Source organism: Bacillus rossius, chromosome 3 (assembly GCF_032445375.1).
Source record: "Bacillus rossius redtenbacheri isolate Brsri chromosome 3, Brsri_v3, whole genome shotgun sequence".
NCBI lineage: Eukaryota > Metazoa > Arthropoda > Insecta > Phasmatodea > Bacillidae > Bacillus > Bacillus rossius.
The window spans coordinates 6,737,833-6,755,952 of NC_086332.1; the positions used below are offsets into that span (position 1 = coordinate 6,737,833).

Below are 18,120 nucleotides of genomic sequence, written 5' to 3' on the forward strand. Positions count from 1 at the left end.
GTTTTGTCTCTGCTATCCCAGAGGCAAAAGAACCAAGGATATTTGGTGTTGCAAATTTGCTGTCTGAGGAGAAAGTTTACCATTTTTAAGTCCACACAAATCACCCATTGATGTTCACGATACCTTATCTTCTACAAGACCAAAGCTATGGTGCTATATATGTACCTTTCATTGTCGTTGAGTGAGTAATAGGTATTTTTACAATATTTGTTCCCATTGTGTAGAAGAACACATTTCAAGCTTCGCTTTGAGCTATCAATAAGAAGGTGCCAATAAATTGTAAAATATTAAGGAAGACTCTTTTTTCCAGGAGTCCTCTAATATCGTGCCAAAATACAATAATTTCTTCTTGAGAGAATGGTGTCACAATATTTTGTTACCGTACGGTAAAAAGTAATTTTGGTTCGTTGTTCCAGTAAATTATTTTCCTTTAAACTGGAAGCCAGTAATTCAGAAGCTTCTTTTGACAGTTTAAGATCTCTGACGAGGTCATTTAAGTAATCCTGGTTGAAACGTTGAGGAATTGTTGACATCCCCACATAATCACTGTCACCTTCATTATATCAGAAGGGTGGTTATAGGGACAACACTCGTCCTCAGAAAGCTCTGGAAGCTGGTGAAATGCTGGAATCGGTACTTTCACTGAGTGAGGGACCAGGCGTCTTGCAGAGACTAAATCAGGATAAGTACACTTTCTAAGGTTGTTTTGATTGATTCCAGTGGCTTGAGTCAAGCAGGTGGTTTTACATCTTTTTTCACACTTATCTCAAAAAGTAGAGCTGATTAAAAAAAAACGAATTTCATATTTAGATTCAGCACTCCAAATATAGCTAAAGTCAGTTCCAAAATCCTAGGCACCAAAGAAATTTTTTTTTCTTGTTGGCCTGTGTCATTTTAGGTGACAGTACATTGAAACCCCAGCATCAGTATCATTTGTTCATTTTTTTTTACATTCTTCAACCATATTTGTTCCTGATTTTAAGCAGACATGTGCTAAACTGAGATAGATGAACACTAGCAGAAACCCTTTACTCTTGAAACCAAACTTGTACAATGTTAGAGCTCACATAAAATTTTTTTAGCTGTATGTAGAAGTGTACACATCTTTAAAAAAATACAAGGGAGAAATCTGTACTTCATATTTTGCCATGAAACAAAAAAAATTAGAAAAATGTACCAAGTACTTTTTAAATTTAATAGGTTGAATATGAGTGAGATTACAATTTTTGACATTGTAATAATTACTTACTTATTTACATCGAAGTAATTAGAACCAATAATTAAAAAATATGTAGATAATTACTCCACAATGCTGCTGAAAAAGCAGTCAAAAAGAGCATGCCATGCTTAAATACTGTCAAAAAATTGTCAACTTCATCCTAGATATGAAATAGAATTCATAAAAAAAAACAGGAAGCTATTTTACCACATTAACTGTCATCAATCTACTGTGCTGAAGTTTACATAAAACAACTTTTCTCACTATTCTCAGTTGGTAAACCGTAGTATACTTTCTGACATAATATATGTTTATAAACATTCTACCTTAGCAACCAACGAAAGTGCGTCAAAGTAATTTTGCAAATTAGTTAGCAAAACAGAGTTATGTTAGGAACTGAGTGACTTATAGTCTAAGTATTTATTATTTGTTAAAATTTTGGGCAACAAAAAAATTTTATTAGTTGGAGAGAAAATAACTGCATTGCTTTATTGCAAAAAAGTTTCGTATTTGGATCAGCTGTTATTTGCGATCGTCAATTTTCTTTCTCGTATTTCGGGAGTTTGCGCAGTAGAAATGTAAAGCGGATTTACACACATATTTAGAGTAGTGTTGTTGTTTTTACGAACTTGGTTATGTGTGCAATTTTGAATGGTCAGTACCAATTTTTGTACACACAAAAATGCTGCTCTACTTTGGCTTAATTTTAAAGTAGAAATGTCTCGGGTTTAATGGAATAAACTTCATTTCTTTAACAAACTGCATTCCATCGCGGATGAATATTTTGTCAATCGCCTGAATGTCGGCGCTTGAAGAAAGAGGTAGCCATCTTGAAAGTGAACAAAGTTTCAGCTGTGTAAATTTTATTAAATAATTTGTCGTTAGTTTTCACGTTGTGTTATTTACCTGTATTCTTAGACTATGCACGAGTTACTGGCCCACATGTGTACATAGCCATGGCTGCTACAAGAAAGCTGCAAGGTAGGGAAATATGTCAGAATATTTCAAACCTATGACCTCTTCCCGACCTGTTTACTCAATAAAATCTTATTTTTTGTATTCTGATTAGATGCCCAATAATTTACAGTGATGTGTAGAGTTTATGTTTATGCTCGCGAGGATGTAAACCAGTAGTAGCGAACAGAAGCTTATAACCTCGTGGCCGGTCTTGTGTGTTGTTTATGTCATGCCATCATCAGATCTGCGTCATGAATGGCGATACAGTATACTTGCCATAGCGTTAGTGTGTTTTTTAGTATATAGGTGATTACGGTCACTTACTCTTTTGAAATTATGTTGAAGAACTTTAAGGTGAAAAGTTACGGAAGAGTATGTACCAATGAAGAACGCTGGCGTAGCCCAATTGGTATTGTCCCATTGCTGTTATGGGCTATGTAAACAGCTTTTGTATAAGCTGTCAAAGGGCACTCTTAAGTAATCAGAATCAGATATTGAAGTTTTATTAATGTTAACTTACAGATGCATTGATGTGTGGTTGTTTCTTAGGTGAAATTGACCGGTGTCTAAAAAAAGTAACCGAAGGGGTGGAGACGTTTGAAGACATCTGGCAGAAAGTGCACAATGCGACGAACAGTAATCAAAAGGAGAAGTATGAAGCCGACCTCAAGAAGGAAATCAAGAAACTTCAGAGGTTACGAGATCAAATTAAGAGCTGGATTGCCTCGGGTGAAATCAAAGATAAAAGTACTTTGTTAGAGTACAGAAAGTTGATTGAGACGGTAAGATATTTTCAATTTCTATTAGCTTTTGAGCATGCCGTAGAGGTATTGATACTCTGAAACAAAAAATTTATCTTAGTTTGCCAACAGAGAAAGTATGAGGGATAACCTATATTTAAACACAAACAAATTGGACATGTTGCTGCAATTTTTTCGCAAAAAGTCACACAAGTATTATTTTTGCAATATTTCAACCAAATTAGGTTATCATTTTATTCATAGCCATAATACCTGCATTTTAGTGTTGTAATAAATGTTGGGTATCAAATCACTAATTAAGCATCATTATTAAGTGAAATCTGATAGACCAAACTATTTGTGGAGTCTGCTTTAAATGTTTGTTTGAAAATCATTTTCTATGAATCAGATTTATGTGCATCTAATAATGCATTTTTTGAGAAATAGATGTCATATAGGTACTAGTGATTATCATAGGATTATGATCTATCTTACAACTATACTAGAGTACAGTCAGCCTACTCTATTGGATATACCACATTCAAAATGATGCATGTGTATTGCAAATAGTAAACTATTTTGAATCACAGTTAAGGTGTGTTTGTCGTAAAATCCCAAAAAAACTGAATCTAAAATTTTTCACGTCTTTTGTTAACTTTGTCACCAAAATTTGTTCAGTATGGCTCAAAATTCTCAGTCAGTTAAAATACTACATGATATAAACTTTCTATCCAAATTTATCTATTCTATAGACAAGATGATTTTTTTTTTAATCACTATTTCTCCTTTAAAATGTAAGATTGTAATATTATTGGTTTTAATTTTTATAAATGCTGATTATTTATGTAGAATTTTCAATGTCTAACATTAATGACAAAACAATTTTTACTAATATTTATTACTAGCACCAAAATAGGGTCATTTTATTGTGATATCAGCTGCTTTTTGTAAATAATATATTTGTTAGATAAATATCAATGTCGTTAAATAATCATCAGAATACGTAATGTGTGAAAATAAGACAATAATGGGGTGCATTATCTGTCAGGAAGTATAATTAATTTTCTCAGTCCACTTTCTCCATTCATTTTGCTACAAAATATGTGCTAAATTAATGGTTATCATTAAATTTTGAATGTCAAAAAATAAAATTTTGGTTATTAGAGAAAAAATTTTAAATTCTGTAGAATTTCATGCCGTAACTTGCATTTGGGTGTTGAACTGTGTATGAATGTGCATTTCACATCATTTTGGTGTTGTTTTGGTTTTTTTGCAATTCACTGTAAAATTTTGTAATTTTGGATAACCAAGAAACAGGAATATTCAGATAGTCCTGCATCTCCCATGCTGAGGTCCAGTTAATGCATGGCCAAACAAGTATCTAAGAGCTAATTTCAAGATGGTATAGGGCCCACATATAGCATAAAAAATTAGAGCTGTGTGAAAGAAGTAATGTTTCAAACTCATTCCGTATAAAAAAAAATACTGTGCAGGATTCCACATTAGACTAGTTACATTTTTTAAAACTCATAAAACACTCATAATGCCAGAGGCAACTCAATCAGTAATATAAAACAAGGGCAGAAAGTAAAACAAACACGTACTGAGACCTACTACATAATCTGCTATGTGTACACTCTTCTTTTGTGCCAGTTGCTCAACAAATGATTTTTTTAAAGCTTGTTTATAGTTTTTTAATAAATTTATGTACCAGTAATATTTTACAGTAAACAGAACAAAAAATTTGTTTATTTTTCAATTAAAAGACCCAGAATTGAAGCTTCCCCTAGTTTTTGTTACAAATTACAGTTCAGTTACATTTAGTAGTTAATGCACACATGCTTCTCATTTTTTTCCCATATATTTGTCGTTAACCATAAATGAAATTTATAACTGGAACGTAAAATAAAAGCTAGCCTAGGCACTGCATGCGAATGACGACGACGCATGTCTGCCATCTGTGGTGCAAGCACAGCACCACCAGAGACGCCCTGGCACAGCGCTGTAGCGCTCGGACTCTCGTGGACTCTGGCCGTCACCGAGCCGTCTCGGGTGCTTCCAGCACGGACCACCCGCGTCCAGAGCCTCTGTGAATGTCGTCCGTCCCTACTATCCATCTCGTGATGTAGTTGATTAGGAAATAAGTTATTTACGTTGATGATAATGAAATTTAGATACCTACCTAAAAAAATTGGTTGTCTGTAATGTTGGTTTACGGCACTCATTAATTCAAATATGTTTATTACTTTAACGAAGAGATTATTTTAACTACATATAACTTTTATACATGTTTGCTATTTAACTTCTTCCAATCTGTGTTATTCTGTTAAGGATAGGACGATGGGAGTGTTTCAAGGTTAATGTGCCTCAAAAAAGTCAAATTGATGGTTGTTCCAATCGAGTGGAAGAGAGATAGATGTGGCGCAAGCGTACGAGTGTAACGGGACACAGTGTAATGGGACAATGTGCATAATGGGACACTTTTTCGTGCGTGCAGCCAGCGTTGATCGCTTTATTAGACGTCACGTCAAAAAGTATTTTATTGCGATGGAACTTGGTGGGATTTTAGTTGGAAGTGCGCGTGAACCAGTGCCCATTAGTGAGGTCACCGCTCGTGAGACCGGCTTATTGAAGTGCTTGTGGAACAAAGTTTCTCTTTGTGGTTCCTTTAGCAGGCAAATATTTCAAAAGATGTTTATACTGCACATAAAGTGTATAAAAAAAATTTCAAAGCGGTTATGAGGACTGCCGACAGAAGTGAAATCTTAAAACTATAAACAAACAGTTGTTATTTTTGAATATCCAAATTAATTTTTGATAAAAATGGGAGACTTTTTCGCAATTTTTACGATAAAATATCACACAACAAATTTGTTTTATCACATTAGTAAAATAACTCCTAAATTACTATAAAATATGCATTGCATATTAATTGTAGGTATTAAAAAAAAATTATGTTCTTAATTTTTAGGTTATATTGCTACAAAGACTCCGTTTTCTTCGTTTTTCAAACTATGTATCTATATGAGAATATTAATATATTTTATACTCACTTTTTACTGCACTGCACAGTAATCGTATACTTAAGATTTAAAAGGACAAAAAGTTATACTAATAGGAACAGATATAGTGTTATCGTTAACATGTCACGTGACCATGTCGATGGCGACTTACATGAATTTACTCCCTTCCTATAGATGTTTTCACTTCAATGACAAGGAGCTTGGATTGGCATAAAAGCCTTAACAAAGGAAATAATTTAAGTTACATGGAAAGTAAGAGGGCAAAAATAGTCAGGGAACTTGCTTCTAAGCAGCAGCTTATATCAGGAGAATTGAAATGGAGGTAATACATGAAGAGAGTAAAATGTTCACCAGATGTTGTCTGAGAATTAAATAGGAAAATGAACTTTGATTTTGGTAGCATAATTTTTTTTTTCTGGTGATGGGGCCTCGAAAATAACTGGACAAGCCACTCAGAGAGCTGCTCTGTTTGTCAGCAGTAACAGGCTATTAGTAGAGACAAGATTTTATGGTTTTTAGTCTAATTTCATTTTTAAAACTAAGGTTTTCTATTGTTTTTATTTTTAAAAAGCGGTTTTTTGATATTTACTCCAACAAAATAATGGTACAATTTACATGCTGCATTTTTGCGATAATAATTTGTATGAAACTGATATATCCAGAATAATAAAAAAAACTAGCTAGCATTTGTGGTTAAAAAGTGATTCAATAAGAGATACATCCAGGGTGTCTACTGACCCTGGAAAACCTGGAAAAATCAGGGAATATTGTAATCAGGGAAAAATCAGGGAATTTTGTTAAAAATCAGGGAATTTTTGTTTGGTAGGTTATCGTTGTCAAAACGTTTTTTTGTTTATTGATCTGCTTGCATTGACGTAGCATCAAGTGTATCGCGTCCCATTATTTTATTTTTGGATGGAAAATAACGAACAGTTCCCACGTCCATTTTCTTTTATTTACCATCGAATTCGGAAGTGGCGTTAAATCACGTGATACAAACTGGTTCAAGCTGGTCTGTTATCCTGCTGATGTACGTACTGCAGCATGTGCTTCCCACGTTCGGATTATACCGACAGGTGCATTTAATTTTAAGTATCTATGGATGCCCTCAACGTAAACTGGGCATTTTTGTTAGCTTTGAAAATACATATCACAGACACTGTTGGTGAAGATTCGCCATCGTTGCTAGAAATTGGTAGCTGTGGACTTCATACGGTCCATGGTGCTTTCAAAACTGGAATTTCTGCTATACAATTGGATGTTGTTAGTTTTTTCAGGCACAGTTACTATTTGTTTATGCATGTACCTGCAAGGAGGGCAGATTACATTAGAATAACTGGATCAGAGCTTTTTTCCAAGAAATTTTGTGCAATCAGATGGAATACTGCAGTTGCTGAGCATGCCATGAAAACTTTATCCCATCTAAAGAAAAGAAATTTGTTAGTGAAGTTTCTATTTCATCTGTGTCTTTCAGTATAGTGAAAAGTGCTCTTGAAGATAATCTTCTAGAAGTAAAATTGACATTCTTCTACTCTGGCATCAGAGCTGGAATTGTTTCTCACAATGTTCCAAAGTGAAGCACCCATGGCACCTTTTCTCTATGATTCACTGGTAGACATTTTATTAGCTTTGGCAGGAAAGTTTTTGAAACCAGAGGTACTGAAGAGCTTTAGGGAGAAACGCAATGTATCTCAATTGGATGTAGATAACCAGGAAAATCTATTGACTGCTAACAATATCAAGTTGGGTTATGCAGTATGCCATGCCATCAAGAAAGAGAAAGTACCATTAAAGTCTGTCCTGTTACTGAAAAATGATGTTAGGACTTGTCTAAAGGTTATGGTAAAAAAAACTCAAGACAAAAGTCCCCTGAAGTACAAACTTACCAAGGGAATTTCCTGCTTATGTCCGTCTGTGGCTTTAAATTCGGGTGTGAGGAAACAGCGTGTGAATTACAGTTTAGAATGTTGTCTTCAAAACAAGTGGCTATAAGGACAAGAAGCTGATAACATTGAGTGATCATATCAGTTGGTATGTTCCTCGCAAGATTCTGAAGCACTGTTCTCGTCTTTTTCTCGAGAAGACTGGCGCTTTGATCAATTGTGGATGCTCATCCTTAAGGCCCATACAGTAGCTGCCAAAACAGGCCTTCTAAAGTTTGTGAGTATGATGTTGGTACTTTCCAATGGAAATGCATCATTGGAAAGAGGATTTTCAGTGAATTCTAATCTGCTGACTGAAAACTTGCAGGAAGAAATACTGAACGCACTAAGACAGATGTACGACTTTGTTCAACGTTCTGGAGGTGTATAGCATGTTGATATCACCAAGTCCATGTTACAGTATGTAATAAATGCTAGTTGTAGGTGTAAGGAAACCCTGCAAACAAAACAAAAAGAAAAGGAAGCTACAGACAAGAAGAAGGCAGAAAAAGAAGAGTTGAAGAGGAGATCAAGGCATTGCAGTTGAAGAAGGCTCGAGTGTTGGATTTGGCTCGTTCTGAAGCAAGTGCAATAGACGCAAAAGTTGAGTCACTGCGAAATTGATGGGAGCTTCATTTTACTTATGTTTTTGCAAAAGTAAGTGTGTGAAATATTTGTAGCAGCATGTTTTATTTGCCATCAATTGAGTCACTTTGGCCACGTCTGGAAGACGGTATTTTTTTTAATAATTTAAGTGAGTAGAATATTTTGTAACCCGTAAATGTACTGTTATGCAGTTTTTTCAGTTTTGTGGAATGTCGTAATTGTGTTACAGAAAACCTGGAAAAATTCAGTTTTAGACCTGGAAAACCTGGAAAAATCAGGGAATTTCATTTACTAGATCTGGCAGACATCCTGTACATCGTAAAACAAATCAAATTAATTTTTTTCTGATCCATGCACTTTGGTAAAAATTTTTGTCCACTAATAACAACATTCCTTGAATTTCAAATGTTAAAAGATTCCTTTTTTTATGATTTGAATTAAGTTTTGGTTAAGTGCTACTTCATTCCATGGTTTAACTTCCATTTTGGTGGTATATGCAGTGCTTTGACATGCTTTTCAATGTTATTTGGGTTTTATTGCAATTCACCATATATAATCTTGTCCATGGTATAGGACTTACAAGGTAGCCAATAGCAGAAGCCCTTTAGTGTTTGGCTATGTTAGAGCCTTACCAACTCTGGACCCGATGCGTCTCAACCGTGAAGAAGCATACTGGGAACACAACAAATCATTGCATGCTCCAGTCACATATACACAGCTGAACCTTGAAAAACATGATAGCTTACTAATTATAATTTTCTTTATTTATACGTAACAATTTGTTCCATGCAAACCTACAGCATAAGGCCTTGGGTAGTAGGCACGATATGAAAAAATTACAAACAACCAAATAACATTTAAAAGACAAGACAAACATACAAGACAGATACATTAACAATAAGGACAATAGAGGACCTTAATAAACAAACAAAACTTCCAAAAACTAAATACAGAAGTACAAAGTATAAAAGTATAAAAAGTATAAAATATTAAATTATAAAAGGAAATTGTTACTAAAAAATATTATATGAATGATACATTAAAAAAAATAATAATTAAATATAATGATTACACTTACACATATTCATATTAAATTTAAAGTAAAAGAATTTTTTATATTTAGTTTGTTACTAGATATTTAGTTCGTTACTAGATAAAGAAAAATAACTGCCATGTTTGTTAAAATTTTGAAATCAGCATGAGTGTTTAATTTTAACCTTTAGTTTATATTTAAGTTATTTATACACCCTTTCATTTGAACATCTGCAGTGATTTGTATTCGGTCCTGTGTTTTGTAAATAATGGTGTTGGTGTTAATCTTCTTTATCAGGTCTGTTTACTCCGTGAGAATGTTTGTTAGATAGCGACTCATTAAGGAGCCTGGTGTAATCTTGTTTTTATCTGATGCTTTTTACATGCACACAATCGCTGGACTCAACAGCTACATTTGTTATCAGATAGCAAAACAGTCGCAACTAAGAACTAGTGTTGATCCAAAGCTCTGAGTTGTAAAACAATGCGAAGAAAAAACATTATTTTGAGTAACTAAAGATTTTATTTCCATGCACAGGATAGTCATTTGTAGAGTTTTTATGAGTCAACGACTGTTATTTAGAGTTCATGACTTTAAAATATAAAATGTTTTTTTAAGTATTTGCCATATTTTAAATGTTGGTAAGTAACGAGGGCATATGTAAGACTCGGAGGCAGCGGTTTGGACTTGGGCCATGTGGCACGTAGCGGACAGCAGGCGGGGCGTGGGGGTGGGGGTGAGCAGGGCTGCCAATGTAACACCAAGAAGTAGAAAAACAGTCATTTTGTGAAATGTTTTGTTGAATGAGGGACAGGTAAGCACTGTTATTCTTTTCCTTATTTTTTTTTTGTTTATTGAGACATGTTAGTTTAAATTCAGGCAGCTATGTCATAGTTGCTACATGTTTCATTCAGTAATTTTTGTGTACCTGGGCATAGATAGGTCCTCTCAGTTATTGAAGGTTTGTTTGTTTGTTTGTTTGTTTATCGTCTTTATTGGTGGCGAAGTTAAGGCGGTACGCCTTCTCTTACACTTAACCACTTTTCTGCAATTACATCAAAGATTTGAATATTAAAAACTAAGCATGATATAGACTAAATATTAAGAGAACAAATTAAAATTTTAACTTAATGTTCAAATATTAACTATTACAAAAGATTCAACCATAACTAATTATAAAGTAATTAAAAACTAAGCATAGACATACATAAAAAGGAAAGTAATTAAACATACAGCAAAAAGTATCAAAACCGAAAAAAAAAGAAAAAAAACATTAGGTGCTACTACATTAAAACCAGTCACTCGTACATTCACACACAGAATCAAGCAGTAGGGTAGCAGTGAAGTGGTCATGGTAAGCAGTTGTTACAAAGATGTTTTTTCAGCCTGTGCTTAAAGGATGCTAGATTTTTTGTTTGCCTTGTCGCTTGGTCTAATTTATTCCAGAGCCTGCTACTCACGGTTGCAAAAGATCCCGACAGACATTTGGATGAGTGCACTGGGATAGATAGCATTGGGTTGCGTGTGGATCGCGTGTCATGGCTATGGTAACTATGTAGGTAATTAATACCGGCTGACATATAATGAGGTGATACCTGCTGCAGCACCTTATAAGCAAGGATAAGTATGTGCATTTTGCGTCTTTGTGCGAGAGTGAGCCATTTTAACTGCTGGTAGTATTGGGTTAGATGATCACGTAATTTAAGGTTAAAAATGTATCTTACGCAGCAGTTTTGGAGCTTCTGTAGTCGCTTAGCTAGTTTATCTGTTAGATCAGGAAAGAGGACATCGCAGTAATCAAAGTGGGGCATAATTAATGTTTGAACAAGCATGGTTTTAATACTAAGTGGAAGCAAATTTTTTAACCGTCGTAAGCAGTGAAGGGAAAAATGTACCTTCTTACAAATTTGCATTATCTGCTCCCTCCAGGTTAAGGTTGTGTTTATCAGGACTCCCAGATTTCTTACGACGTTAGAGAACTGAATATCAACTCCTTGGAGCGTTAAGTTACAGTATTTGTTAGGAATTAATTCAGTGAGCTTTTGAGGAGAACCAATTAATATTGCTTGGGTTTTATTTGCATTCAGCCTGAGTTTATTAACTTTTGCCCACTTAGAGACAGAATCGAGATCATCATTGACAGAACAAATTGACTGATTGATATTGGTTGCTTTTGCGTGAATATATATTTGCACATCATCGGCATACATGTGGTATTGGCAATGTTTTAAGCATTTAGGTAGATCATTTATGAATATAGTAAATAAAAGTGGCCCAAGAATTGAACCCTGAGGGACACCTGCTACTATTGGGAGCCACGTGGATACTTCGGTATCGAGAACGACACGTTGGTAACGACCACCTAGGTAGGAATTGAACCATGTACAAACACTATGAGAAAAATTATATTGAATTGACATTAGTATTGTGTTGGCTAAAAAAGCTAATAAAGCACTAAGCTGGTACCTACACCATTTAAAATTGCTGTAATCAAGATCATTCATTTGCTGCAAAACTAGCAAAAACTTATAATTTTTACACATTTGTTGTGACAGTGGTAGTGTTTATTCATCAAACCTGACGCTACAGCAGATCTTCCAAAAGACTTTTGATGCCTCAGGTGTGAAGGTAGCTCTAAACTGTCCCTACCTAGTAGCAACTTCGTGAACATTACTGCAGAAGTTTTCGAGCTAGATGTAAAGATACATCTAGACAGATCAGTTTGTCCTAAAATACAATGTTTCACCTTGGTTTTCATTTTGAAAACTTTCTGTGAAAACTAAAAGATAGTCGGTTTTTCCCATCATAATCTACCCCAAATTTATCATTTAAACCACGTTCTTTATTTTGAACAAGACTAGAGAAAAATTATAAAAATAAATGCATGCAGGAAATTGTAAAATGAGGGAAGTTTATGCTAAATTGATACTGCTGTAAGAAAACAAGAAACTGGTATAAAATGCAGGAATGTTTAAAACCAGGGGGTACAAATATTATTAATATATTTGGGATCCCACGTGGAGTTAAATATGTAAATAATTGCATAAATATTTACATAAATAAAAAACATTAGAATAAAGAAAATCTATCCTTATCAAAATAAGTACAAACTACATTTATTAAAATATAATTGTACAGTGGTACATGATAAAGGTATGAATTAAAGATTGGTCACATTTTCATATAGCATTTTTTGTTCATTACAGTTATGTTAAGTACTATAGGTTAAAATTTAAAAATCACATTAATTCAACCAGTTATGTTTTTTTTTTTTTTTGTATTTTCTATTAAATTTTAAAAACTCTAGACAGTGGGAAGGGTGTGCTAATTGTACGTGTTTAAGTTTTTTTTTAATATTTGTAAATTTTGCAGTTTGAAGTTATATTTTATGGAAATGAATTATAGAGTTTTCTGCCTGTGTAATTTAGACCTTTCTCAAATTGCCTAGTGTAATGATCTGTTACATCTATTTTCTAGGAATTCCAATTTTTTTTATCTCTTAAGTGTAATTATATTATGTGCCTGTGAATAAAATAGTGTAGAAGCTTGCATTTTTGTAATTATGCAGGATAATTACCACAAGTTTTATCTTGAGTAACTTTTAACTTCTAATTTGCAAACTTAAACTGGGAACATTCACATTTTTATTTTTTTTGGTGTAAGGATGAGTACCTGGTATTGGTGTGGATTGTATGTTGAGTGTGGAATGTATGCAGTGTTCTCCCCAGGTGAGACGTACAGCAGTATGGTTCCTACTGGGAATATCTAGCTACTACCAGTCTTGATGATTCTGTTAGTGTTTTAATTTGATGGAAAATACTAACACAAGCTGAAATATGTGTGACAATTATTTTTTTAACTCAAATAGGACCCCCAAGGAAAATAATGTTTGGTACTAAATGTACAAAAGCCAAAAGCAGGCCAATGGCACCCGAACAGAAAAAAAAATTATAAGTGTTAATGTCAATCACAAATGATGTTGGCAACAATGCAGCTATTTTGGCTTCTCTGTTTTAGGTACCACATGTATTTTCATGTTTAAAATTCGGCAAAATAATATTATTACTCAGAAACTTCTCTAAATATCTTTTATTCTTTCTGGAAAAAAAAAAACTGCTGTTTGTCAAGTGTTCGCTTGAATTTCTTAAGTCAGTTGGGAAAGTAGTTCCCTGTGGAGGACGCTGGTCTGAATGAGAGTTCACAGCGTGCAGTTGTCGTAATAGATTATGGCGCTGTGTACAACACTTTAAAAGAATGTAGTACATGACATACCCAGTATTAAAATAACCCCCAACTTATTTAGTTAATTTTTGAATCTCTTCCCTGGTGGTGGTGATTTCTGTTCAGGCAAACTACATGGTTCGCGAAGGTGCTGCTATCTAATGTCTGTTGCATTGCTGAGTTGTTACAGGATGTTTCAGCAGATAGTGACAATGGCATCCATGCTTCAGCTAAACAAATTTTTTTCTATGAAAGTTTTGTGTTTAGTTATTGTTTGGAAGAAAAGAGAGGCACTTGGTTTGTGTGTTTTATTTACAACAGCTGTGATGGATAGGCACACAGTTGTCCATTACTTTACTACAGAATTGTCAACCTCAAAGAAGTTTAGTGACACTTAAAACAATTTTAATCAGTATATGTTTCTAACAAGGGATCTGCAGAAGAAATAAACACTTTGTAAATACATTCTGCTCTTGCACTGTTAAGCAAAAAATGGCTAAATGATTTTATTTTCACCACAGTTATGATTAAATTCTGATGTCAGTATAATGGATGGAAAGAATTATGATTCTTTAACAAATAAAAAAATGACATAAGTGATGTTAATATGTGTCATAAAATTTTCTTTTGATTTGATTGTAGTAGGGATTCAGTTATCGCTAATTATTATGAGCTATACTTTCAGCTAGGTTGCAGTCTTACTAACAATAAGTGTAGAAAATATGGAAATTAAGTTCATTGTTTCTATATTAGTAGGTAATATAGAGATAGCAAAACATTAGCAAGCGTGTATTTCACATGAGTGACTTCTCTGTCTCTTTATTACGTGCTTTGTAAGCTCACAGTATAGATGCTAGAAATATAAGAGTGCATGAGGAGGAGAGAGATGCAACTCCGTTGTGTAACAAGTGAAGCGACATCGCTCACCCGGCAGGGTGTGAAGAAGAACCAATACCGATGCTAGATGTTAAGGTAGAAATTCTCAGCACCCGGTTCAATCAGAAAATCGAAAATAAAAAAAAAAAAAAAAGACGTTAGTAATTTGCAAGCATGGCATCCAAAAACATGTAAGCTTGATAACATTGGAGGGAAGATGCAGAAAGGATCTTGCTAGCCACGTCAATCTAGGGGTGATATTCAACGAGAGGAAAACTCTTCACCTCTGATGGAGGGGCATTTTGAGTCGGAAAAAAACTGCATGAGAACATCTGAATGGGACATGCTGCTCTACAGGCACTCGAGATGTGTTGGAGTTGGGTGGACAGGGTCTCAGGTGTGACTCAGTGTCTGAGGAAGAGGCTGAAGCAAAGACGAGACACCAGGGTGGGACACCAGCACAGGAATGAGAACCTGGTGGGGACGGAGCTTAAAGGCTGCAGGGGCAGACATACAACGGAGATGAGAAGATCGACGGAAGACAGAGAGAGTTAGAGATTAACAAAAAATTATTAGTGATTTAATCCACAAGTGTATTTTGTGACCACAAGAATCCGCCTGCTCAGTATTAAACTGTAGTGACACAAACTGCAAATTACCATATAATGGTAAAATCCAATATTATTTTTGTAGTTACCCTCAATAAGAGAGTTATTGCAGTAATTTGCACCAATTAAAAGTTTGGAATTTGGGAAAACTGGGCTTGAAGTTTTATCACACTCTCGTGTTAATTGTTGTGCCTCATGTAAAATTTGTGCTGCAGTAAGTATTTTATTTGCAGAGTTTTGTTTAAATTTCATTCATTTATTACTTTTATGTTAAATACATGATTTTTCAATTATTACTGAGTTTTTACTGAGTCGTTCAGAGTAGGACAGTGAAACAGCTTTTGTATGACTTTCGGTGGTCCGGCACCAATGAGGTCTGTTTGCCTGGCTGCCAGGTGCATCACTGCACTGCAGCATTCTTGGTTACCTCCGTCAGTATTCATTTAGTACACACTGTTACCTGTTTTCTAGCAGGTTACCTTTTACATTTCCATGAAGATTTTTTTTTATATAAAGAGATCTGAATGACAGATGCAATGTGATTATCATTGACTCGTACAATACAATTGTACAATCGTACAATGCTATAGTATTGTATATTTATTTCCTTTGGTATATCAGTTAAAAGTATATAAAGCTAGTTTGGTTTCAGTTCAAAGTTAAAAATAATTAGGGCGGAAAACAATCGTGGCCCAGGCTGTAACGTACTGTCGTTTTGAAAACCTTGACTTTGCTGTATTTATAAGGATCTCTGAGGAACCACGGGATCAGGTTGTGGCTATTATGAAGAAAACAGTAGGGCAATGACAACAGTCAGGCCAATCTCTCGTTGAAAACAGTATTGGCAAAGCTGTTAACGAATAACACAAATTTATGTCACTATAAGTAATGCAGGCGATAAGGCCAATCTTTTGTGGAAAACATTATTGGCTACGCTAATAAAAAATAAAGCATGGTGATGGCCGCATCACTGCCAGGCTACCTAACGTAACCTATAAATAGAGACAGGAAAAATTTGCGGGTTCAATGACCTCCAGGATAGACTCCAATATCCTCTACACACTCGGGCAAATGCCAACTGTTCATTGGCTGTAGACTTGTGAGTCGTCTCGACTGGGTGGCCTGTGATTCGACACTTCTATGAGTGAGGGTCTCTTATTGGCCCTCAGTCATCCAGATTAACAGTGAACCAATGGCAGAAGCAGCACTAAGGTATAATTATTTGAATTTTAGCATAACACGAAATGAACCCGCAAATTTTTCAGGTCTCTACCTATAAAGTGTAATTTCTCAGAAACTAGTTGGAATTTCGACACACTCTTCAGGAATAAATGGGGAATGTCTTAGTGTTCTAGAATACACCATTGTTGTATTTTTATTTATTTGTTTATTTTTTTATGAAAAAGCTGCTGAACTGGGGATCTACCAATGCCAAAACCATTTAAAATGTTTTCACAAATATTTAGACTCAAATTTATTGGTTAAGCATACAAACACAAAAAGAATGCCGTCTTGGTCATTTTACTCAACTCCAGTATTTGCTGTTATTCATTGCTCATAAATAAATAGTCACTATTTTATAGCAATATTTTTGCAATTAATGTTAGACAACATACTTTAAAGGCTTCATTTTGTCCGCTAATACATTACATAATTCTTAACTTATTCAGCGGATCAGCCAACAACATACGAGTTTGTATAATCTTCTGTTTCTTTTGTTCCTTGCTATTAAAGGTTGAATAACAGAATCATAATTGTGAAAAAGTTTCTGTATTTGTTGGCTTAGTGTCATTGTGTAAGGATTATTTTTTTTGCCCTATAGAGTTTTTCCCTCGTAATAAAAACGATCTGCCACCATCGCTTACTTATTTGGTTGTTCCTTTTTTTTTTTTTTTTCTTATTTCAAATATCCATCAATTATACTTAAAGTAATAAAAACAAATTATTTCATTTAAATTTTGCAGTAATGCTCATATTTATAATGTACTAACAGTTAACAATGTTATTTATTTAGGTATTGATGATTAATAAAATTAGATTTATAAAAAAAATGTGTTTGTATGTTGCAAAATGAATGTTGGTTGGAATCATTGTGCCATTTAGAATTCATACTCCCCTTCCCCCATTCTGTTTTCAAGCAGAAACAATGTTCATAATTATGTACTCTTTGAATAAAAGAAAAACAAATTTTATATGTAAATATGACACCCTTGCATAGAGAATAGGGTTAGGGAATGTTTGTATACTGTAGTTCATTTATTATATCACATTTCTAAAAAAGTTGTTTGCTTATCTTTTATTTAGATGATTGTTTTTATCTTAAAAAATAATTAAGTAATTGCTGTTTGTTTTTTTTTGAGTAAAGCTGTACAGTTAATATGGGTTTGTTAAATTTATTTATTAATATTTACTTGTAATTCATTCCTTTAGTATCAACTTGAGGTTTACGTCTTATGGAATCAAATTGTAGCTCTGTTTCAAGCATACTACAGCAGGATCTCACACTTGTGAAGTTTTTGGAAATTTGAGTTGTGCTTTCTCGCATTCTTTTTTAATTTAGACCTCAAATTTTGTTCTATTTAAAAATATTTAACATAAACTATTGATAATTTAACTCAGTTCTAGTTCTGCATTTTTTTTTTTTTGTGCATTTTCAATTTTTTTATTTATATAGTATTTAACTCACCGGCTAAACATATTTTGGCTTCCAAAACTAAGCACTGACTTTGACTTTTTTTTCTGGTTACTCACTCATCCATAGGTAATTTTTGAAGCAGTGAATTTAACTTTTCAACTTCAGTCCTTCTGTATAAAAAATAGCAAAATTATTTAAATGAAAAAAATTGGAAATATTTGCTGTTAAGTCTCATGTCTGCCCTGGGGAGGGTTCGCTTGTTTCACTGCAGATGTCAGCC

General features: G+C 34.1%; 2 protein-coding genes across 7 annotated transcripts in view; one reads left to right on the forward strand and one right to left on the reverse strand.

Moving 5' to 3' along the window:
• LOC134530136 (centrosomal protein of 131 kDa-like) overlaps nt 1-1,624 on the reverse strand; it is a 48,303-nt gene extending 46,679 nt beyond the window's left edge. The window contains exon 1 of one of the 3 annotated variants that reach the window (XM_063364753.1): nt 1,484-1,624. The gene's annotated coding sequence lies outside the window, so the exon portion shown is untranslated. The other 2 variants (XM_063364751.1, XM_063364752.1) reach the window with 2 other exon arrangements.
• A 148-nt stretch (nt 1,625-1,772) lies between these two features.
• The window catches only part of LOC134530139 (CCR4-NOT transcription complex subunit 3), a 58,180-nt gene continuing 41,832 nt past the window's right edge, over nt 1,773-18,120 (forward strand). The window contains exons 1-2 of one of the 4 annotated variants that reach the window (XM_063364757.1): nt 1,773-2,200; nt 2,726-2,958. In XM_063364757.1, the coding sequence (XP_063220827.1) occupies nt 2,176-2,200; nt 2,726-2,958 (258 nt within the window). In that variant the 5' untranslated portion in view covers nt 1,773-2,175. The remainder of the gene's footprint in view (nt 2,201-2,725; nt 2,959-18,120) is intronic. The other 3 variants (XM_063364758.1, XM_063364756.1, XM_063364759.1) reach the window with 3 other exon arrangements.